At 38.1% G+C, this 23,600-nt stretch overlaps 1 protein-coding gene across 1 annotated transcript; it reads left to right on the plus strand.

The window, feature by feature from the left end:
• Window positions 1-19,450: 19,450 nt before the first annotated feature.
• On the plus strand, window positions 19,451-22,911 carry LOC137244517 (isochorismatase domain-containing protein 1). The gene is made up of 3 exons (XM_067773592.1): window positions 19,451-19,807; window positions 19,883-20,092; window positions 22,533-22,911. The coding sequence occupies exons 1-3, from the start codon at window positions 19,685-19,687 to the stop codon at window positions 22,821-22,823; spliced, it is 624 nt and encodes a 207-aa protein (XP_067629693.1). The 5' UTR covers window positions 19,451-19,684; the 3' UTR covers window positions 22,824-22,911.
• The last annotated feature ends 689 nt before the right edge of the window (window positions 22,912-23,600 follow it).

Genomic DNA, 23,600 nt, shown 5'->3' on the forward strand with positions numbered 1-23,600 from the left:
GAATCTGTCAAAGATGCTGCCATTGTGGCGAAATCTTTTATAAATCTCCTATACCATCCTGCAGTTCCGAGGAAACTGCGCACCTGTTTTACCGTTTTTGGAACAGGGATTTTCTGTATTGCTTTGATCTTTTCAGGATCTGTTTTTAACATACCGCCTCCTACTATATAACCTAAATATGGCAATTCCTTGAAACAAAATTACGATTTTTTAACCCAATTGTAATATTCGCATCTCTTAAGCAGATGACGACTTCCTGCAAAATCCGAAGATGTGAGTCAATGTCAGGGGCGATGATTAGTAAACCATCCAAATAGATAAAAACATTTGACTTAATTGGTAGAGTAGGCGACCAGGCATGGTGAAAGCGGATAAGGTTTACTAGCTTCGTCTAGCTCGATTTGCCAAAACGCGAACTTTAAATCAACGCTACTTATAAAGTGTGTGCCGTATATGCGACTTATTATACCCTCTATATTTTTTAAATGGTATGCATCTTTTACGGTGACGGCGTTTAGTTTGCGAGCGTCTAAACAAAAGAGGTTTCCTCACCACTTTCGTTCGGTTTATCGACCTCTTCGTATACGATGGCTTGCATCGCCGCCTAGAGAGGGTAACGTCGCTCCTTGATAGGTACCGTTTCGTCAACCAACTTTATTGTATGTTTTTCCAAGCTTGTTCGCCCCAACCCGTGATCTTCATATGTTCTGAAACCCTTGACTACCTTTTCCAAACGCTCTTTTTGTTCTGGCGTTAAACTGTGTAAAACACGACGTTCGTTCCTGTTTTCATCAGACACCATCTCTTGCTCTATTTTTGGTAGATCGATTTCGTCCACGGTAGTAACTTCAGGTGCCAACTGAAACGCCCTCCAAAAGTCGACCCCAAGGTGGATCTTTTGTTCGAGATACGGGCATAAGAAAAATGTAATTTTGTGTTCCACTGTATTAAACTTTACCGGTAAAGTTATTTTGCCTAAGACATTGTGTCTGCGGCCGCCTGCAGTTTTGACAGAAGACACAAAACGTTCATAGGAACTCCTAATTCTTCTACAAACTCCCAACACCCACGGCCTAGAATGCTGACGGAGGCGCCAGTATCTAGTAAGCCGCGTGTTTGTATGCCCATTAAATCTATATCCACTACCTTCTTTCGGAAATTTCTTCTTCTTTGAAATCGTTCCCTCGCCTTCTGAACTTTACGCGATACTGCTCGACGTCCCATAATAATACTTTCTGCAAAAATTCTTTCCCGAGTTTCATGGTATTTCCTAAGTCGTTCTTCATACGATATTGTACTTTCCTTTCCCGTCTTTGATGGTTTTACGGCTTTTGTGTTTTTATTAAAATTGCAAATATCAGTTGTAATTTCGGGTTTCATATACGGTTCTATATTTGTTGACGCGTCTACTTTGAAGAGGTTTGGGTAGAGCGCGATTCCCCCTTCACAATCGCGTTCCTCAAAGCGTTTCCCGCTGGGTTACACATTGGGCATTTAGGAGTAATAACATCCTGTTTGCTACATTTGTAACAAAAAATTCGTCGCTGAAGCGACATACATTCGGTGAAAAAATGGCCGTCAGCGCCACAATTCTTGCACGAAACGTTTCTACGAACGCCCGACTGCTTATTTGAAGACTGATGACGTATTTCCTCCACGGTGACTTCACCCTCATCACCGGGAGTAATACGCTCATCATCTTCAGATTGGTAAACTTTATTCACATATTGTGTGCGTGGCGTAAAACTACTCAACGGTGTGCGGTCCCGGCGCGGGAAGCATCGCTCAACCTCCTTGCATTCCATTCTTAATTGGTCTAGGGAATATGCCGAAATAGGGTAGACGATTTTAGCTAACGATTCGCGCAAGTTCCCTTTTACTAATCGTACTATCTCGTATTCGGGTATTGGATTTTTAAGTCGCGAACGTAAAATACCAACTGTGTGGAAATACATACAATATTTTCTCCCAGCCTTTGCTTCCGCTCTGTCAATTCCCTAAGGATCTCAAAATCTGTACGTTGTGATGAAAATTGGCGTAGCAGTGCGAGCTGTAAACTCGGCCAATCGGCTCTGCCGTGCAACTTTATATAAAGCCAGTACCACTCGCGTGCTTCGCCGCTCAGCAATCGATGGAAATCGCGTCTTAATTCGTCCCAAATGCAACCGTATTGATATTTTAAGTATTCTAGTCGGAATATAAAGTCCTTGACTGGCATGGCATCGCGGTACCCTTGAAAGTTGATCCCTCATTTTTCGACCTTAAAGTCTGGCTTGGACGATTTCCTTTCCCTTATTGCTGATGCTACTTGACGCCCTGCGGAGATAGCTGCTGATTCCCTTTCTTCGACTATACGAAGTTGACGAGCTGGTGGTGGGTTATTGCGCGTGTAAACTGCTGCACTGACCATGTGGTGATTGTTGTTCCCACCCATGTCATGATTATTTGTATTAGCATGCGTAGCCAAATTAATGGATCACCTAGAATCACGGGATTCGATAAATGAGTTGTGTTCTCGTCGTTTATTATTCCGATTACGCGCCATATCGTTACCCCCTGACGCCTCTAACGCTGTACCTTTATATGGAGTGGCCCTAGTTAATTCCGGTAAACTCTCACGAATTTCCGTCAAAATCGCTTGTTTCGCCTCGACCATCCCTAAGCCACCGAGGTTTGCTTACAGGAGCACGAGCCAGTATTGGTAGCAGTAGGTGGTGGGAAATTCAGGTTAGACGGTGGAGCTTGTAATGGTTGCGGTTGCTCTTTCAGAGCTTTCGAAATCGTACCGGTGTTCTTCTTTGGTTCTGTTGAAAGGTTATAAGTATTCGCTTGCCTATTCTCTCCGCCTGCGGCTGTGCTACCGCCTCCGAATCGATCAGAAAGATCTATAAAGGTAGTGTCATGGGAGTTCGCCATGTTGGAAGATTTTAGTTTATTTATTTGTTTAGTCTTGTATCCGGTGTTGTAAGGTTCGAAACGACCCATAATATTCGTGTTCTACACCTATTTGACAGTCTATACTTTCCGATTTATTTCGCATAAGAAAATTAATCCGATTTCCGATCAATGCAAAAAAAGTCTTTGCTCGCCACTTCGATTTCTAAAATCCTATACAAATATTTAATTTTTTTCCACCACAAAAATTATTTATAATTTCAATTCATTCGATTTCCAAAGTCAATTTCAAAATTTTTAATCTCAAAGAAAATTATTTATAATTTAGGTATATTCAATTTCAAATATCATATACATATATAGGTTTGGGGAGGTTCAGAGTCAGAGTTCATGCCTATGAAAAAAATGTTTGATGCTAGGAGTCATTGGAGCAAACTCTTGCGTTCCTACAAGGGCATATGCACTTCAGTATTTCACAAAAAAATCAATATGTGGATATGTTTTAAAATTTGTATACATTGTGCAACACAAGCTTTATGTAGTTAACCGCTTGAGGTCATAATGTATAATTTCCATAATTAGGGAGCACTTATTAACAAAAAAAAAACTTAATAAGGACTTCCCTTTTATCTGAAGCTAAAAAAAAGATTGTATTGTAATGAATCAAAAAGAAGAAAAAATTTTAGAAATTAGAAAGGATGCAAATAGCCGGCCACCCTAATGCGGCTATGCCATCTGTGGGCTATTGCCAGGTTTTGCCATCAGCTTCCAACTCCTGTCACGGTGCAATTTAATTTTCGGATCAAATACCATAGATAAGTCACCAAGACAGGGCGTTGGTCGCATACGGACAGACCCGTTTAGCTCGATGATTGCATACGCAAAAAAATATATGTATGTTTTAACGATTGAAATGTATTTGTATTTGATAAATGAGTATTAAAAATTAATGTCGAATTAGATGTTATATTCGAATTCACATTTTGCTCATTCGTGGGCGCCAATTTCAATCTTAGGCGCTGCTGTTAAATCCTCACGATTTCATTTTAGTACAATATAAACATCGTACTCTAAATTTCCATTTTGTGGGCGCTATAATAAATATAGCGGCCCCTCTCTATGCTTTCGATTGGGCGCCATATTAATAAATAATTGTCACGTACACCTGTTAGAAGGTGGATCCGCCCCTTTGCGCAATCAAGGTGGAATATCCCCCAGCTAGCTCAGGGCGAGAGGTCGGGCCCTTAACCCTTGTCCACCTTGATGCGGGGCGGATGTCACTATCGTCATCATAATTACATCCATGCACACCCCTCGCAAGAAGCCCACCCTACCTTGGACCGCTCGAGTATTTCGGTTTCAGCAGGTCCCCTTTTCCTCTGCTCCAAGTGACCCTATTTACTTACCCTAGCGTCATCTTCCCCTCCCAACCGATTAGATTTAGCAAACCATCATCCTTTTCTTTTCAATTCACTTAAAGCTTTTATTCTTAAAATATCTTAATCCTATACAAGTATTGAAATAAAAAGTTACGGCATTAGAAAAAACGTTTAGCCTACAACCCTGGATTTGTTCCTATGTGATAATCTATGTAAATCATAATTTTATGGTAATATCATTCTTTCTACGAAAGTACAAACCCGGTACTACATATTCAATATTTTTTTGGACAACAAGAACAGGATTATATGTGAGGATAACAAAAAATCGTATTATGACGAATTAGTACACTAATCATACTTAAACGAAAATTTACATCTATCATGCCAAAAGAATCTTGTATCGTTTATCCAAAAAAAAACAGGTGGACATATAAATATTTCAAAACGAAAATCACGTTATACGAAAAGTTTACAGGAGCGAAATACGAAATAGATTCAGTACCCTAATGCCTACCTAACAGAGCTCTATTATGGAGGTTAAGGGAAATTGGTGTGAGCCTTTTTTTCCAGCTATTGCAAAAAAAACAACGAATATCTATTTACCCTGGATTATTTGGCCCCTTTTTGGTCACTGAACAGCACTTTACAAATTATACCTTGATTTTATTCGACTTTACACAAATTTTGGTTTGGACAAAAAAAAAGTTAAATTAGCCTACCCTCATACGTATATTAATACGCCAATTACACGGCTCAAGTATCCTTGTGCCAATTACCAATTTGCACAAGGATTTGCCCGGTGTGTGCACTGGTTGCGCTATTTGCGCAGAGAACTGCGCTAAAATCAAAACGGTTTTGATATTTACGCATGTCTGCAAATATTGCACATGCTTTTTTCTTCGTGTGTGGTGAATTTTACACAGTTTACCTCCCTACAAGACAGGTACCCGTTACCTAATCGATTACTTAATCGTTACCAATAACTTGGTCACCAATTATCGTCTTAATGACTTTTACATTGCTGTCGTGAAAAAGGTAACGCATGCGCTCTCTCAAAATAGTGTACGTGTGACTCGCTTTCTCGCTCTTACCTATTGTGTTTTCGACATTCCTTCTCGCTCGATGTTATTTACATTTTTAAGTTACTTCATTAGGTATGTTTTCGTTATCGCTAACCAAAACATATGCAACAACAACAACACGGGTAACTGGCCTATCGGTTACCCGTACCGGTTACCTTCTGTCAATTCGCTTTTTATATGAATGAAACGCGTCCCTTTTGTTTAAATAATATTTAATTATGAATAAATTATGTATACAATGGTTTTTGCAAAGAATTTCCTTAATTTTCTAGTAAACCTTACATATGTGCATATTTATACGTACAAACTACATATGTAAAGACATAAACTCATTCGTAGTCGTGCCCCTTCTGAAACCATTTTGAGTTTCGAAGCTCACACTGATGGTGCTCAATTTTTCCTGCGCGGGTGGTGTTATTAGTATCAGTTTGCATGAGTGTTGTAGATATAATACCGGAATATATGCAGCCCCATTTCGTGCTATCAAAGTCGATTTGCAGGTGATGTTGAGCCTTTGAACTTTACCCTTTCCCATAATATGCGTGGTAGGGCCTTATATGTGATACTAAAAAGGCTGAGGGAGAGTTGTCGCAGTTTTCTTGTAGTTTGAGCAAATGTACGTTCTTCTTATAGCCACAGCTGGAATATTGCTATGCCCACATCGTCAAATCGAATTACCTAGAATGAAAAAGAAACGAATATCAGTAAGGATAGATAATAAGTTTTTAATATAACCGGAAGTGCTTAATAAATACAAGATACTCAAGGGGATTTCAGATAACCAGAATCAGGACCTGTAAAGTAAATTCAAGTGAACCTCCACCATGCCAAGGCATCTTCCGGTAGCGGGGGTACCCGAAGATTATAACAAGGGATAATTGATAGATCTTGGGGTAATAGATAGTAAATTAGGCGTGCTACAAAAACAAAAACGAATAAATGCAGATGACTGTTTAATCCATTATGCGAAGTTCTTTGAATGGATGTGCAAATTGAAACGGGCAAAGTACTGCTAAAACTGCTTGGGTGCACAACGTAGTACTGTTGCACTGGGTCCCACGCCACAGGGGAGTACAGGGTAAAGAGCAGGCGGACTCTAGTGTTTAGTTTGTTGCGTCCCTCCCACAAATTATCATCCTCCCAGCATATCCATGCAGCGGGTCTGCGCCATACTCTCCTCCTCCGGGAAGGCATCGAACCCAATCCGTGTCCTTCTCCTGACCCCGGTCATGAGAAATGGTTTTGCTGTGTTTGCCGGAAAAGAATCTTTTTAGGACGGTCATACTCTTGTCAGTGTGTCACGTGCAAGGATTGGTTGCATCGGACAGGTTGCTAAGCCCGTAGCACAAGCACTTTTTTAGTTTTTTAGTTTAATTGCCACAATTATAGTTTTTCATCGTTTTAAAATGTTTCCCGGAATAATTAATAAATTGTCGTATTAAAATGACGCTGTCATTTCGATAACAGCAAGAAACGTCGATGTGTTAGTGGAGAGCGAAAAAAGCTTTGAATGTGTGGGTGAACTAGTTACCTCCGTCTTGTAGGGCTGTGGTTCCTGATAATATAACATCAGTAGTTATTGCTTAAAAATGTTAATATCGAAGGCGTAAGGACCATCTCTAGCTGGTAACAGGAATTCACACAAATTCAATAATACATAATAATTTTTATACAATTAAAACACATGTTTCATTTGTTGCGCTAGTTGAAAAATGAATATTGCGCAGTGCTGGAATGAGTTGAGCTGGTTTTGCAATTAAAATATATATTTTATAAATACAATGGAAAATAAACGTTTCTGATGCGAGTTTTTCCACTTATACCGTGAATTACCAGCACTGTGGAAAATAAATAGTGATTTTTTATACAATTAGTGCCTCCTTTTTTATACAATTAAAATACATGTTTCATTTGTTGCGCTTCTTTAAAAATGAATATTGCGCAGTGTTTTTGAGCCGTGTATGTCAAAATTTCCATTTGCACAAATTTCGTCGTTTTATATTTGCGCATGGTTTTTGTGTCATGTATGGGCCGTCTAACTCTATCACCCCTATTACGGTTGTCAACGTCAACCATTACTTCGTATCTTCGTCGACATCACGTCGTATCAACATCAATATTACGTCAATGCATAATTGGTATTTATTTAAAGCGCCAAATACACGACACGAACATTTCCGCGAACATTCCGCAATCTTGTTCGCAGCTTTGGCATTCACCATGCGAACTTTTGGCGGAACATTAGTTCTCTTTCAGACAGCGATGAATACGGACAACAATTGTGCTGCAGCAATATTGCTCGCTGTGGCAATTAAGCGTAAAAAAAAGAGAGAAGATCGCAAAAAAAGAATTTGGTGCAAAGAATGGTATTGCGCCCGCAAACTACTTATTTTTTTTATAACTGTATCCTTTGTGGCATCAGGATCTACTTCTTTTAATTTTTCGATTAAAGTCGCATAATTATTATTCTTTTTAATTCTATTACAATAATCTTTGCTTTTTACTTGCCACAGTGATGGCAAAGATTTATACATTTCAATAAATTCACTCAGAAATTTTTTTATGGTCCATTTTACTTTTCCGCGCACGTCTGTTCCGTTCAGAAATTACTACGATTATGAGCTATTTCGCCATACACGCACGAGCAGTTCACGCAAATGTTCGCCAAAAATTTAAATATTTTGATTTTTGGCGAACATTTGCGCGAACTGGCAAACACCACCATACACGACAGAAAAGGCCGCAGAAACATGACATAACGGGAATGTTCGTGGAATGTCCGTGTCCTGTATTTGGCGCTTTAAGGCAATGTATTGATGACGACGTGATATCGATAAAAATACGATCCCTAAATTTTTGACAGTTTTTTATTTACAATTTGTATTGAGTTAATTTTTTGTTTAGTGGACAAGTTGAATTCCGGTCTTGTCCATTGTTTACTATATAGTTTAGCAGCTTAAATAGAGGTTATGTTGCGAATAGAGTGGAAGGCAGTGGACTAGGCAGTCGAATGTCATATAATGAAGGAATGGTGTTCGGAGTTTTTTCAAAGTTAAAAAAAAAAATGATAAAAGCTTTAATATAAATAAAACTATTGTTTTAATAACAACAAAAACGCCTTATATATACTATATATACATAAATTCGTAAGGATTATCTCACTTTAAAATTTGAGTTAAATAATCTAAAGTTTTTTTTGAAACTGAGTCGAGAACTGTGCGTGTGAATGTGCGAATTTTCACCGATCAGCTGTTAGTTGCGCTACTTGGTAAAATTTACAATGGTCTTGTCTTTACGTGTGAGTGGTCGTGCGGTGTCATCCTCTACTCAACGTCAATTTTCGGGCTTTTTTGCGTTGAGTGGAAAAATAAAATAGGCCTTAAGGTTGGCTGCTTTGCTTCCCTCGGGAATTTTGGCGGAGTTAGGAGATGCAATGCCTCCCTGACCAGGAGTTAGGGCGGTTTTATGCACTCCTAATAGGAATCAGTGACATTGGAAAAATGGCGTGGTGCCAATAAAAAACCTAACCTTAATTTTATACATACATACATAAACTAACGGAATATCTGGCGTGACGCCATAAAAATCAAACGTGTTTTATATATGAACGGAACTTTTACCCATAACAGGATACTGGAAAAACATGGCAACAAGGCATATATTGAATTTTATAACCTGGCGTGGGGCCATGAAAAACCTATTGCATTGAAAATACTGTCGGAATATAACCTGGTTTTATGAGGATTTTAAGAATCCCTACCACAGAAATTGTATCTCTAAAAAAAAACAAGTAACGAAGGCTAAGTTCGGGTGTAACCGAACATTACATACTCAGTTGAGAGCTATGGAGACAAAATAAGGAAAATCACCATGTAGGAAAATGAACCTAGGGTAACCCTGGAATGTGGTTGTATGACATGTGTATCAAACGGAAGGTATTAAAGAGTATTTTAAGAGAGAGTAGGCTATAGTTCTATGGATGGACGCCATTAGGGTGGACCAGGGCTGACTCTAGAATGTTTGTACGATATGGGTATCAAACGAAAGGTGTTACTCAGCATTTTAAGAGGGAGTGGGCATTAGGTCTATAGGTGGACGCCTTTTCGAGATATCGCCATTAGGGTGGGCAGGGGTGACTCTAGAATGTGTTTGTACGATATGGGTATCAAATAAAAGGTGGTAATGAGTATTTTAAAAGGGATTAATCCTTAGTTCTATAGGTGAACGCCTTTTGGAGATATCGCCATAAAGGTGGACCAATGGTGACTCTAGAATTTTTGTACAATATGGGTATCAAACGAAAGGTGTTACTGAGCATTTTAAGAGGTCCCTAGGTGGACACCTTTTCGAGATATCGCCATTAGGGTGGGCCAGGGGTGACTCTGGAATGTTTGTACGGTATGGGAATCAAACGAAAGGTGTTACTGAGCATTTTAGGAGGGAGTGGGCATTAGGTCTATAGGTGGACGCCTTTTTGAGATATCGCCATTAGGGTGGGCCAGGGTGACTCTAGAATGTGTTTGTACCATATGGGTATCAAATGAAAGGTGGTAATGAGTATTTTAAAAGGGAGTAATCCTTAGTTATATAGGTGGACGCCTTTTCGGGATATCGCCATAAAGGTGGACCAAGGGTGACTCTAGAATGTTTGTACGATATGGGTATCAAACGAAAGGTGTTACTGAGCATTTTAAGAGGGAGTGGGCATTAGGTCTCTAGGTGGACACCTTTTCGAGATATCGCCATTAGGGTGGGCCAGGGGTGACTCTGGAATGTTTGTACGGTATGGGAATCAAACGAAAGGTGTTACTGAGCATTTTAGGAGGGAGTGGGCATTAGGTCTATAGGTGGACGCCTTTTTGAGATATCGCCATTAGGGTGGGCCAGGGGTGACTCTAGAATGTTTGTACGATATGGGTAAATAACGAAAAGTGTTACTAAGAATTTTAAGAGGGAGTGGGCATTAGGTCTATAGGTGGACGCCTTTTCGAGATATCGCCATTAGGGTGGGCCAGGGGTGACTCTAGAATGTGTTTGTACGATATGGATATCAAATTAAAGGTATTAATGAGGGTTTTAAAAGCGAGTGGCCCTTAGAAGTATATGTGAAGGCGTTTTCGCGATATCGACCAAAATGTGGACCAGGTGATCCAGAAAATCATCTTTCGGGTACTGCTAATTTATTTATATATGCAATACAACTAACAGTATTCCTGCCAAGATTCCAAACGCTGTTGATTTCGCCTTGTAGAACTTTTTCATTTTCTTCTACTTAATATGGTAGGTGTCACACCCATTTTACAAAGTTTTTTCCAAAGTTATATTTTGCGTCAATAAACCAATCCAATTACCATGTTTCATCCCTTTTTTCGTTTTTGGTATAGAATTATGGCATTTTTTTCATTTTTCGTAATTTTCGATATCGATAAAGTGGGCGTGGTTATGGTCGGATTTCGGTCATTTTTTACACCAAGATAAAGTGAGTTTAGATAAGTACGTGGACTAAGTTTAGTAAAGATATATCGGGTTTTGCTCAAGTTATTGTGTTAACGGCCGAGCGGAAGGCCAGACTGTGGACTGTGTATAAAAACTGGGCGTGGCTTCCACCGATTTCGCCCATTTTTACAGAAAACAGTTACCGCCATAGAATCTATGCCTCTACCAAATTTAAAAAGGATTGGTAAATTTTTGTTCGACTTATGGCATTAAAAGTATTCTAGACAAACTAAATGAAAATGGGCGGAGCCACGCCCATTTTGAAATTTTCTTTTATTTTTGTATTTTGTTCCATCATATTACTGGAGTTGAATTTTGACTAAATTTACTTATATACGGTAAAGATATTAAATTTTTTGTTAAAATTTGAATTAAAAAAAATTTTTTTTTTTAAAAGTGGACGTGTTCTTCATCCAATTTTGTTAATTTTTATTTAGCACACATATAGTGATAGCAAAGAGTATATATTTGTTAAGAGGCGTCACTCGATACTTTGTTGTTGCCAAAGCAACCCTGTCATGTCGAATGTGATTCTCAAGGAAGTTTTGTTTAGTTTTTTTTAATTGAATCCTATATAGTTATGCGGTAAAGTGACTTTGCATAATTACGATTTTTGGAAAGAGAATTAATTAATTAATTTAATACAATCAATAAAATAAACACAAATACCCCACGAAAATATATAGAATGCGTTTTTATAAATACATCTGATAAAAAAAACCAACGACTACCTTGAGAAAACATCGAGTAATTTGCTTTGGCAACAACAAAAGTATCGAGTGACGCCTCTTGACAAATATATACTCTTTGGTAATAGTAGTAACGTTCCTGCCAAATTTCATCATGATATCTTCAACGACTGCCAAATTACAGCTTGCAAAACTTTTAAATTACCTTCTTGTAAAAGTGGGCGGTGCCACGCCCATTGTCCAAAATCTTACTAATTTTCTTTTCATCGCTTTATCCGCCTTTGGCAATGAATTATCGGTTTTTCGAAATTTTCGATATCGAAAAAATGGGCGTGGTTATAGTCCGATATCGTTCATTTTAAATAGCGATCTGAGATGAGTGCCCAGGAATCTACATACCAAATTTCATCAAGATACCTCAAAATTTACTCAAGTTATCGTGTTAACGGACAGACGGACGGACGGACGTACATGGCTTAATCAAATTTTTTTTCGATACTGATGATTTTGATATATGGAAGTCTATATCTATCTCGATTCCTTTATACCTGTACAACCAACCGTTATCCAATCAAAGTTAATATACTCTGTGAGCTCTGCTCAACTGAGTATAAAAAAAGTGGACAAGTTGTGGATTTAAATAACTGCTGAAATCTATTAGTGCACAATTAAGCATTCCGGGCAAAATATACACAAGGAATTTGCTTACGAACTTTAGTGAATATATTGTAGATGATTGGATTTCTCTTTAGTACACCATTAGCAACTCCCTACTTCCCAGAGCGTGGTGCACTAATGGAAAACTTAATCGAATTCGGGAGGGGTATCAAAATACCCGAATTGACCTCGGTATTAATAATCTGAAGGCGGAAATAAAAAATCCTTGAAATTTCACAAAAACCTTTTAATTAACCACTTGAAAGCTTTCAACAGTTTTTTTTTCTTTTTTTGCAAATATTTCCTAACGCAAGTAAAATTTTTATATTCCGCCTTCGGATTATTAAAATCGAGGTAAATACGTGTCATTTGGTACCTCTCCTGGGGTGTTTGGACGTGTTTTAGCAGTCGACCGCTGCCCTAGAACACTACCACAATTCTACTAAACTGACTGTTGTTGGTTATTTTGACTATTTTCTGAAATTGAATAAAAAATTAATAAATAAGAAGCATAAAAATCATAAAAAAAGCTTATTTTTTTAATTTTTAATAGCTGAATTCTGTATTGCCGCGCTTGTCACCAAAAACTGTGTCGACAAATTTTGTGTCGTGTCACGTCAACACAACTTCAACATTGTTTTAGAGCCTCCTGCGATTTACAACCAGATTGACTGAATTTTTGTATGTGTGCGTGTCGGGTATTTGACGCTTGCCCCGCGACTATCAAATAAAAAGCCATCAATCAACATTTGCATTGAGAAACCGTAGCGTTCGGACGTGAATATGCCGTCATCGGATGATGACTTTTTTTACTTGCAACTACAGCAGTTTTATTAAATAATAAAAAAATTAATAAAAATTGTATTAAATAATAATAAAAGCTTTACATTCCATAAAGCTGCTAAACATTGATCATTTTCAAGAAATTTTAATATGAATTGCTGTTCTTACGTGTGTCACGAAGCCACCCGACTGCACTAACACACACAAAATTCAGTCAATCTGGTTGTAAATCGCAGGAGGCTCTTATGCGGCAGTTACCCACCGACGTGTGCCGTACGTAAGGACGTTTGTCGTACGAAGCACGTTTGACCGAACTCTCAAGCCCGTAGGAATCAATGTGTGTGTCTGTGTACATGTACATAAGATATTTGTGTGTGTATTGTTTACAGATAAGCACTGTTGCCATTGACCATTTTGCATGTATGCTTATGGAAACATCAACTTTTTCCAATTTAATTTTTGATATTGTAAAAGGCCGGAATACTTATAAATAAGTATAAATAGATTAAATATTTATAATCAGCACTTTTACATAATTATTTCGAATTATTTTCACAATTTTTCAAACTTTAATTAGGTGTTTTTTCATAAAATTGCAAACGGTGAAAAATTAGCGCACAAAAGTTTACCAGGCAACTCTGTCTAGTGAGAGAGCGATCAGCTGTCACGTTCTTACGGAAAAAATTAAAATTGTTTTGATTTCTACGTTCCGGGCTATGTACGTACGGGCGGTGCACGTCGGTGAGTTTTCGTTTACATTGCACACTCATAAGATAGGTCGTGTCAGCTGACACGTTTTTTCTACGTACGTTCGTGAGTAACCACGGCTTTAGCCAATACCAAAAAAGCGTCAATACTCGTCAATAGTTATCGACGTTGACAACTCTGATACCAATTCGTGAGCGTCGACACTAATTTTCTCACTATTGACAACTGTAATAGGGGTGTATGATTTTTTGGTTGTTCGAATTTCCCCGTTTTTTTTCTTCCAAAGATGGTTTTATGGATACATGCTCCGCTCCCGGTTGCTGTCTTCACTAATTATGTTAGTGGCCAAAAAAATCCTTTATAGCATTGAAATTTTAGATGGTGATAACAAATTTATGTAATAGCAATATCCCTGGCGCTATGCAGAAGCATTCATGATTAGATGTGATACTCCTTCCTACAGGAGGAACGAAAGATTTGATTTAGCATAAACATTGCTGGAGGATTATACGCCGATTTGGCATTCACGCTCCTCAGGCCACACGTATGCACCTCGGTGTTATGTCCAAAGACAAACATCAGGGTGAATGTAATATAAAATGTATCCCAACAAAAAAAGGAATTTACACACAAAAAATTATTTAAAAAACTGTTAATTCATAGAAATTCAAAGAGGTGGAGTGGGGATTTACACTCACTGAACTCCGAGCCTGCATGCGCATTATGCCAGGTCCGGATTTCTGGAGAAGATTCGTGACCGAAGTCGAAGTGGAGGTTACGCGAACCCCAAAAGGCGCGAAAGTTCCTACATGTAATTTCCACAAATAAAACCATTAATATATTTTAGAACTCACCAGGGGGTCAATTCCCTCACTGTGAAAAATTGAAAAATGGACACTCATTGAAAACTCATTTGCACACACAATTTACACTTTAAATTTTCATGCGATTCTGTAAATTATTGTGTACATTGTTTTGCTGAATGAGCGCTGAATGTAAAAGTCTTATGTCATTGAGAAAATATTCATCAAACGCCATGAAAACAAAAAAGTCATTCTGCAACAGTGCGTATGAGTTTTGAATGTCAGAATAGTGTACACTGGCTGCCAAGAAAACTCACGAAGTTTTTATCAGTGAGTTTTTTTGTTCACATTTTTGCTTTACAGGATCAGAATTTCAAAGTTTACACAATTTCTTGTGTACACTTTAAAACTCACAGTTAGCGAATAGGGCCCAGGTACGAAATATTCCACGTCATTTATGCCCGCCGAAGGCTCCTGCCTAAATTTAAAATTTTTAATCGCCCGAACGCGCGATTAATGTTTGAATTTTTGCCTTTTTGGAGAGTTTCTTACAAACGCACAATTTATTTCGCACCAAAACTGTTTTAAACTTTTCGCGCACAAGGGATATGCCTTTACTTTTAAAAATTGTTAATATCAAAAATTGCTGTATACGGGCGGCGCGCTGCAGACTTGTATGCTGCTATATTCAACAACTATACTCTTTCTCTACAGTTATCCCTTCTTATATAGCCGGTATCCATAACTGACACCGTTTTCATGTGCTGTTTTATCTCGTCATCCTTAAAGCAACCGCAACCATTATCGTCCTATATCCATCCTTATCAGATTTTCATCACACCCTTACCGCTCATCCGGCAACGCTTGTGATCGAGCTTTTGTAAATTTCCCCATATTGGGATTTTTGTTGGTTTACTTTAATTTGACATTTCGCGTTTGTTTACATTTTTATACGTGCGCGGATTAATCTCGTTGTGAATATTTAACTTTTTTCGAATAATTCTTTTTGTTTAAAGCCGGTAGTGGAGTGAATTTTATAAAAAAAAAACAAACAAGGTTCTGTGCTGCCCTTCGTGCCAGATGATATGCATCTGCCAGTCCAGATGTGGAAGAAGCTATGGTGATTCTATCCATTAGCTCACAACTGCTAAAACTCGCCCAAAAGTATCGGTAGTGATGTCCAAAGACGCGCTTTGGACCCTGGATCACGAATCCGAAGGCGGAAATCTAAAATTTTCTATCTGCCAAGAGATATTTGCTGAAGAAATAATTTAAATAAAATCTTCATATGGTTGTTATAATTTTGATGGTTTTTACGCAACACAAAAAAATTTTGCACTTATCTAAGTGATTAATACCCAAAATAATAAAAATGGTTTTTCTTTCTTTATTTCTTTTTCAGTTCGGACCTTAGGAAGCTCCGGCTTTGTGCCCTTTGCTCCCTGCTGCCACACTCGAGCGGGAGAAGGTGCGCTCAAAGCCCAACGCGGGGAACACCCACATCCTGACAGAATCAACCCCGACATACAAAATGTATGCCCCGCTTGCAATGTGTCCCCACATGACACCAACCATCTCTTTAATTGTAATGTGGAACCAACGCCTGTAAAACCCCTCTCATTATGGTCCACCCCTGTTGAAACAGCAAATTTCCTTGGACTCCCGTTAGAGGATATTGATGACAATTTGTGATCGGCCGCACCTATTGCATGGGGCGAAGCACTGGTACAACAACAACAAAACGGATGTATAAAACCTTCCTCCACATCTTTGTATCCTTAAATGGTGGCCCTTCAGCATTTAATCTATTAGAAAGTTCCTCCCAAAGTCTATTGGAGGTAATTCTGCCATTTCCAGAGTATAGAAAATTATTCTTCGCCAGCCCTGGGTGTCTCGCCATGAAATCCACCATTATTTCCTTTTGGATTGGATTTAGTTTGTTTGAATTCGACCTTTGTTAATAATAAGAGTTTAAAATGTGTTATATTTTATTTATTCATATATATCAACAATTTACTTACATTTTTCATTAAATTTGTATGTATACGAATCTCGGTTTGTGATCGAATGAAATTGTAACGTAACGTGTACGTTCAGTCACTTGTCACGTATGTTGCGATCCAAAATTACGATCGAAGTCGTACGTTCACGTATGTCACAATCCGAAAATCATGTTTTTACGTGACGAGTTATACGAGGCTTAAGTGCAGTATACGGACAATTCCAAAATCAAAAAAAGAAGTATGAGGATTGATACACATGGTCAAGGTGAGTATAACTACACAATTTTTTTGTGGGCAAATGACAATAACAGGAGTTATTAAGGGTCAAAGTTCATATGAAGCATTTTTTTAAATCTAAATTTCTCTTTAAGTATCGAACCCATTTTCAAAATTTTTGATTGTATAGGTAGTAAAATTACCTTTCATTTGATATGCTGTTTGTATTCCTATCCCGTAAAATACTTAAAAAATTCGATGTTTAAAAGTGCTATATTTACTAAGTAAATTACGCATATTTATTTGTACATATGTATGTATGTGTATGTATATTTCGTTAATACGTTGGTATTTAAAGCTTAAATTAATTGTCTATAGCGTTAACCAACAATTTTATTGAAATAAATGTATTCGATATGGCGTTATGGTAAGGCGCCATTAATCGATTTTATTGATTTCTATATGGTTGGTTGGAAGATTAGCTGGACCTTAACAGATGTTTGGAAAATAACCGTTATTTCAATTTATTGAAAAGTGTTAATTTAAACTGTTAAATACAAGTGCAAATTATTATGGCAAATATAAAGTTGTTGCAAATTTATCACATATTTGAGTGCTGTGAAAATGGTCCCATAAGTGAGTCAGCCCTGCATACACTGCAAGAGTGGGGATTGATTTCCAGCGAGGGCGAGTATTTGTGTAGTGCCGGCCATGTTCTCAAATTAATTGAAAATGCTGATAGCGGTGATGGTTACTCTTGGAGGTTAGCTTATATATGCTAGCATGTGATTATGTGTATGTAACAAGTTAATTTTTAAAATTATTTAGGTGTTGTGCTCTCAAGAAGGGCAAGGGCAAACGTAGATGTAACGTTAAAGTCTCGTTAAGAAAGAATACATTTTTCGATAAGTCAAAGCTTCCCATTTTCGAAATGGTAGCTTTCGCGTATTTATGGATTAAAAACACTACCCTCGATTTCATTATAGATGAGCTCACGATAGCAAAACATACGGCGGTCGATTGGAGCAGCTTTTGTCGCGAGGTGGTGTTTGATGGTATGATCATAAATAAGACTAAGATTGGCGGGGACGGGGTGATTGTTGAAATCGACGAAAGTAAGTTTGGTCGTCGGAAGTACCACCGCGGTCATCGGGTAGAAGGGCAATGGGTGTTCGGTGGGGTGGAGAGGGGAACTAACCGATGTTTTATGGTACCTACCTGTGGAGAAAAGGGACAAAGATACTTTGCTGCAAATCATAAAAGAATGGATTTTACCCGGTAGCATAGTTGTGTCCGATTTCTGGAAGGTTCGTTGATTTGATAATTATATATTTCATTCATTTATAAATATACATTTATGTATATCGTTTATAGGCATATAATTGCTTACAGGATGAGGGTTATGTACATTTTAAAGTGAACCACGCGCTCAACTTTAAAGACCCCGAAACTGGCCAGCATACAAATACGATCGAATGGTTACGGAGGCATGCCAAGGTCTTTATGCCCCAATTCCACCGCAAAAAGCAATTCTTTTGCGGCTATTTGGCAAAATTTATTTTTTCGCGGCATTGCAAGGCTACTAATATTGACCCTTTAACAAAATTTTAAAAATGGTTGGGACCCTTTACAACCCATGCAACCCACGACTTGTAGAGGAGGAAGATGAAGATGATTATGAGGTCGATATGTCGGCGTGAGTTAAACGTAAGTTACAAAATAAATACTTATTTTTTAAGGGGCTATGTATGTATGAAAGTATTCTGCCAGAAAAACTGTGGATGACCGTGGGGTGCAATAAAGCCATACGCGATAACGCCATACGGCTTTATTTCCAATCAGTTTGAGAAATAAAGCCATATGACCTTATTTCCAATTGCTAATGGAAATACAGCCAGTATGGCCTTATTGCCATTTTAAAAACATTGTTGTGGTAATTTTATTAGGCTGTACCTAAAAACGCGCAAAAGAGTGCGTACCGTGGCATGTTGCCACGGTTCAGGCAACCACCCGGACTTGGCACGGCGTAGCCCAGGGTTATTTAAATAAGGGCGCCAACTCGGAAAGGTGTTCTGCACATAAAGGAAACAAATACCAGGTGTTCTGCGCAGAATTACTGTTGATTTACCCAAAATTAAGTTTTGGTATACCAGGAACAGGACAGTTGGTATTGCATTGATGGGACTAAGGATATTATATATAATTTTAAATGAAAGTTTAAATTATTTCCCATCTACCAAACTATATTTTCATATATTTAATACAGCAATTAAATTAAAAAAAATTTAGTTTTTAAAAATTTTGATGTTTTTTAAAAAATTATATTTCAGGAAATTCCTTGTAGTTATATACTTAAGATATAAGATGAAATATATTGGAAATACCTATCCAACGACGTTGATAATCGGTTCGAAACTTTAGAAGTAATTTAGATTTAAAAAAAGCTTATTATGAAATTTAACCTTTAATAACTTTTGTTGTTGTTTTCCAACAAAAAAAAAATATATCGTTATGTTTCTTTTATTAATACCTATCGATCTCAATTTTTCGTTTTTTTATATCAGCATTGTCCGTATACTGCACTTGTTCCTTATACGATAACGGATGTTACGATTCGAGCCCAAGGTTCTTGTAGTTTATTTTGAGCCTGAAGAGAGTGTGGTGTGGACACCATTTTTGTCTTAACAAAAGAAATCGATCGATAAGCAACCGGCAATCGAACATCTCTATGGAATTAAGCATATAAACACTTGATATCGCAAAATCCATATCCAAAGTGAATTTGGCCGTTCAATTAAATCGGTGTGTATTAAATTTGGAGACACATATAACACCTAAAATTCTAAATATTACGTAAACAAAGATTGAACTCGGCTTCAAATTATTAAGCATTATTTGTATTAGCTTTGTCTAAGAAGTGCTACTGAATTACATATTCGATTAAACATATTAAGTTATTCACTCCCAAAAATGGCACACAGTCTTCGTTTTCTTAATCCAAAGAAGACTTTGTTTCTCCTTTGCGATATTCAAGAGAAGTTTCGTCCAGTGATTCCTCTGTTTGAGAATATAATAAAAAATGCTGACAAATTGGTAAATGATTTGGACTTTGCTCCAGTTTACTTAAAAGGGGACCATGTCCTAATGTCAAATATTATTTTGTTTCAGACTAGAGCTGGTAAAGAATTTGATATACCTCTAATAGTTTCAGAGCAGTACCCGGAAAAGTTGGGAAATACAGTTTCCGATTTAGATGTTTCACATGCTGCAGCTATCGTAACTAAAACGCAGTTCAGCATGCTAGTTCCGGAAGTAGAACACAAAATTAAATCAATATACGGCGAGAAACCTTCTGATGTTGTACTTTATGGATTAGAGGTAAAACTCTCAATTATAATGTAGAAGTACCTAATACGAACATTTGTTCCCCAGCGGGTTAGGGGGTCAGAATATACCCGCTGTAGGTATGCCTGTCGTAAGAGGCGAGTAAAATAGCAGATTCAAGGGGCTGTGTAGCGCAACCCTTCAGGTTGCCAGCGCAATATATAGCTTCTCCAAACCCAAGGGTTGCGCTACACAACGCCTTGAATCAATTTCGTATTTTAGTCGCCTCTTACGACAGGCATACCTACCGCGGGTATATTCTAATCCCCCTAACCCGGGTCCTTTAGGGAAAAGGCCTCTGGTGAGATGCTAATATAATGACAGATGAATTATGTGATACAGCATAATATAAATAAACTTATTTATTGTAGTTTTTAATTAAAATGAACTTAAAAGTTTAAATTAACTTTAAATTCATACTCAGTTGACTCTTGCCATACATATATTTGCATTCAATTAATAATCTAAACGGTTAGAGAAACTGGTCAGCCGAGACTACGTATATATGTGTTTATTTAAGCTCCGTCACATAAGCAGTTTTTCATATATGCATGATGATTAGACTGCATGTATTTTTATGGAGAACTGCAGTGAACGACAGACACTGACACCATCTGACATGCCAAAGTAGCCAAATTCCAACTTTTGTTGCAAGGAAAGCATAAGAAGATGTCAACATTTGGTTTGGCTAAGGGTGCTTTCACACTTTTCCCACTTAGTACTTTTCTAATATTTTCACAGTTAAAAACTGCAATTAAACAAGTTGAATAGTGAGAATGTTGATAAATACAGAAATAAATTTCAATTGCCAAGTCTAAAGTTCCTTTATATTTACAAACACGACCTCTTGCGTCATTGTGGCGATGTTACTGGCATGCATAAGATTCCGTTGAACACATCTATATTAAAAACTTCAGTGTTCGTGAAAATTCCGGACGAATAATTTTCTTGTTTGCTCTGAAGATTATATTTTTGTTGTGTCCCTTGTCTTGTTGTTGTTGTTGTTGTTGTAGCGATAAGGTTGCTCCCCGAAGGCTTTGGGGAGTGTTATCGATGTGATGGTCCTTTGCAGGATACAGATCCGGTACGCTCCGGTACCATAGCACCATCAAGGTGCTAGCCTGACCATCTCGTGAACGATTTATGTGGCCACATTAAACCTTCATGCCATTCCCTCCCTCCCCACCCCCAAGTTCCATGAGGAGCGGTCCCTTGTCTTATTACGTTGTTGCTGGAAAATTTTTTGGTGGTGCTTTTTTTGCGAATAAGTTAACCACAAATCTTCCGGACGAATAAGAAAAAAATAATTTTTCCGTTCTTGTTGTTATTGTAGCGATATGGACACTTCCCGAAGGCTTTGGGGGGTGTTATCGATGTTGATGGTCCTTTGCCTGATTCAGATCCGGTACGTTCCGGTACCAGGCCCAACCATCTCGGGAAAGATTTGTTATGGCCTTCTAGGACATCCCGCACAATTACTGCCCTCAGAACCGCAACGGGTTGTCTCCTTATGTCCCCAGAACACCATCTACATAATGTGGCGAGAATACTCCCAATAAGGGAAAGAAATGAAATCCTAACCAAACAGTTTATGTTGAATACCCAGAAACCTGGGCATCCCAACAAACATGTGATTGATGAGCCAACACCGCTCAGGGGCTTAAGAAGTCACCTCCGTAAGCACTATGTGGAAATACGGCACCTGAGAACACAGCCGTATGAAGCCAAAAAACCTAAGCAGGTCCTTGGTGAACTCCATAAACAGGCGTCGGACCTCTATGTCAGGAATTGTCCGGTGAATCCAGTACTCAAAGAGCAATAGCCTAAACTTGCGGAAGAGGAACGTACACTCCCTAGGGAAACGCGATATTGTAACAGGTTAAACTCTTACCTATCCAGAATCAACCCCGACATACAAAATGTATGCCCTGCTTGCAACGTGTCCCCACATGACACCAACCATCTCTTCAATTGTAATGTGGAACCAACGCCTCGAACACCTCTCTCATTATGGTCCACCCCTGTTGAAACAGCAAGTTTCCTCGGGCTCCCGTTAAGGACATTGATGACAATTTGTGATTGGTCAGACCTATTGGATGGGGCGAAGCACTGCTACAACAACAACAGGCCATCCCGCCCTGCCACCCCTAGATCGGGGTCGCCAGAGCCTCGCCACGGATAGGTGAGGTTGACAATTGGGTTGGAGAAGCTGTATATTGCGCTGGCAACCCCTTGGTTGCGCTACACAACCCCTTGAATCTATTTGGTATTTTAGTCGCCTTTTACGACAGGCATACCTACCGCGGGTATATTCTAACCCCCTAACCCGCCGGGGGGAATAAATTGCTTCTAATGAATAATTCTTCCGTCACTACCGTTGATAAAAGTGCATTCGTTTAACCTAATTAATGTTATTATTGTATTTTTATTTTAGTCGCATGTATGTATAGAGCAAACTGCAATTGATTTCTTGAATTACGGTATAAACGTTTACATTGTGGCCGATTGTTGTGTATCACGCTTAAATCAGGATCGTGATCTGGCCTTACAACGTTTAAGGGGAGCCGGTTGTGTGATTACAACTAGTGAGAGTCTTATATTTAACCTCCTACGAGATAAAAATAATCCAAAATTCAATGTGATACGAAAACTTGTAAGCCCACCATCCGCAGATGTGCAATTGGCCAACTCTGGATCTTCTGGCGCAGCTAGTTCTAAATTATAAATCACTCTTAAATATGAAGTGTGTATATGTGAATATGTATGTACATAAATAGAATAATAGAAATATTCATGTAGTTGCAAAAATGTGAGTTGTAAATTTTTCATGATCAATGGTAGTTTACGTTTGCTAAGCATATCATATTTCTATTTGACGGATTAAAGGTCATTCCACTACTGAACAAGCTTCAAGTAAGTTGGAGAGCGTAATGCTTTAGTTTGCGTTTGACTATACCGAAATTAAGAAATGCTGTAAGATGTGTTTATTCGGGATTCAAGGGTGTAGTCGACTACAAGAACACTGACTATCATATGACTATCATCTGATTGTCAGCAATGTCAACCTAACGATCAGCGCCTCATACAAACTTTCTATCACAAACTTAAGGGGACTTGCGCAAATGTGATGTAAACAACTGTGTACGTGTGAGTTTTTGTCTCCTTCTTATACACCAAATGGCCTACTGATTAAGTATATAGCCGTACTGCTCACTCTCATTCCTTTTCCTGGATCAGTGCTGACACTTTAACTATCAAAAAGTGTCATAAATGATAGTTTACTGTAGATATCAGGCTTGACTGTTATACTATCATAAATGACCATTGTTATATTCCGCCAAAAATGAAACAATGCTTTTTGCTTTTTATTTACTTTATTTCATTACGTTTTTAATTTTGTACGTGATAAAAGCATACGTGTTTCTTATTTGTTTAAAATAAATAGTTTTATAAGAATTCGAGTTCAAAATGTTCAATTTAAATTCAGAAAATAACAAAACAA

The sequence above is a fragment of the Eurosta solidaginis genome, chromosome 3, assembly GCF_040869045.1.
Source record: "Eurosta solidaginis isolate ZX-2024a chromosome 3, ASM4086904v1, whole genome shotgun sequence".
NCBI classification, from domain to species: domain Eukaryota; kingdom Metazoa; phylum Arthropoda; class Insecta; order Diptera; family Tephritidae; genus Eurosta; species Eurosta solidaginis.

Coding starts and splice junctions, on each gene's coding strand:
- LOC137244517 (XM_067773592.1), top strand. CDS start 19,685: ATGGCACACAGTCTTCGTTTTCTTAATCCAAAGAAGACTTTGTTTCTC. Junction 19,808..19,882: donor TAAAAAATGCTGACAAATTG/GTAAATGATTTG, acceptor ATTTTGTTTCAG/ACTAGAGCTGGTAAAGAATT. Junction 20,093..22,532: donor TTGTACTTTATGGATTAGAG/GTAAAACTCTCA, acceptor TTTTTATTTTAG/TCGCATGTATGTATAGAGCA.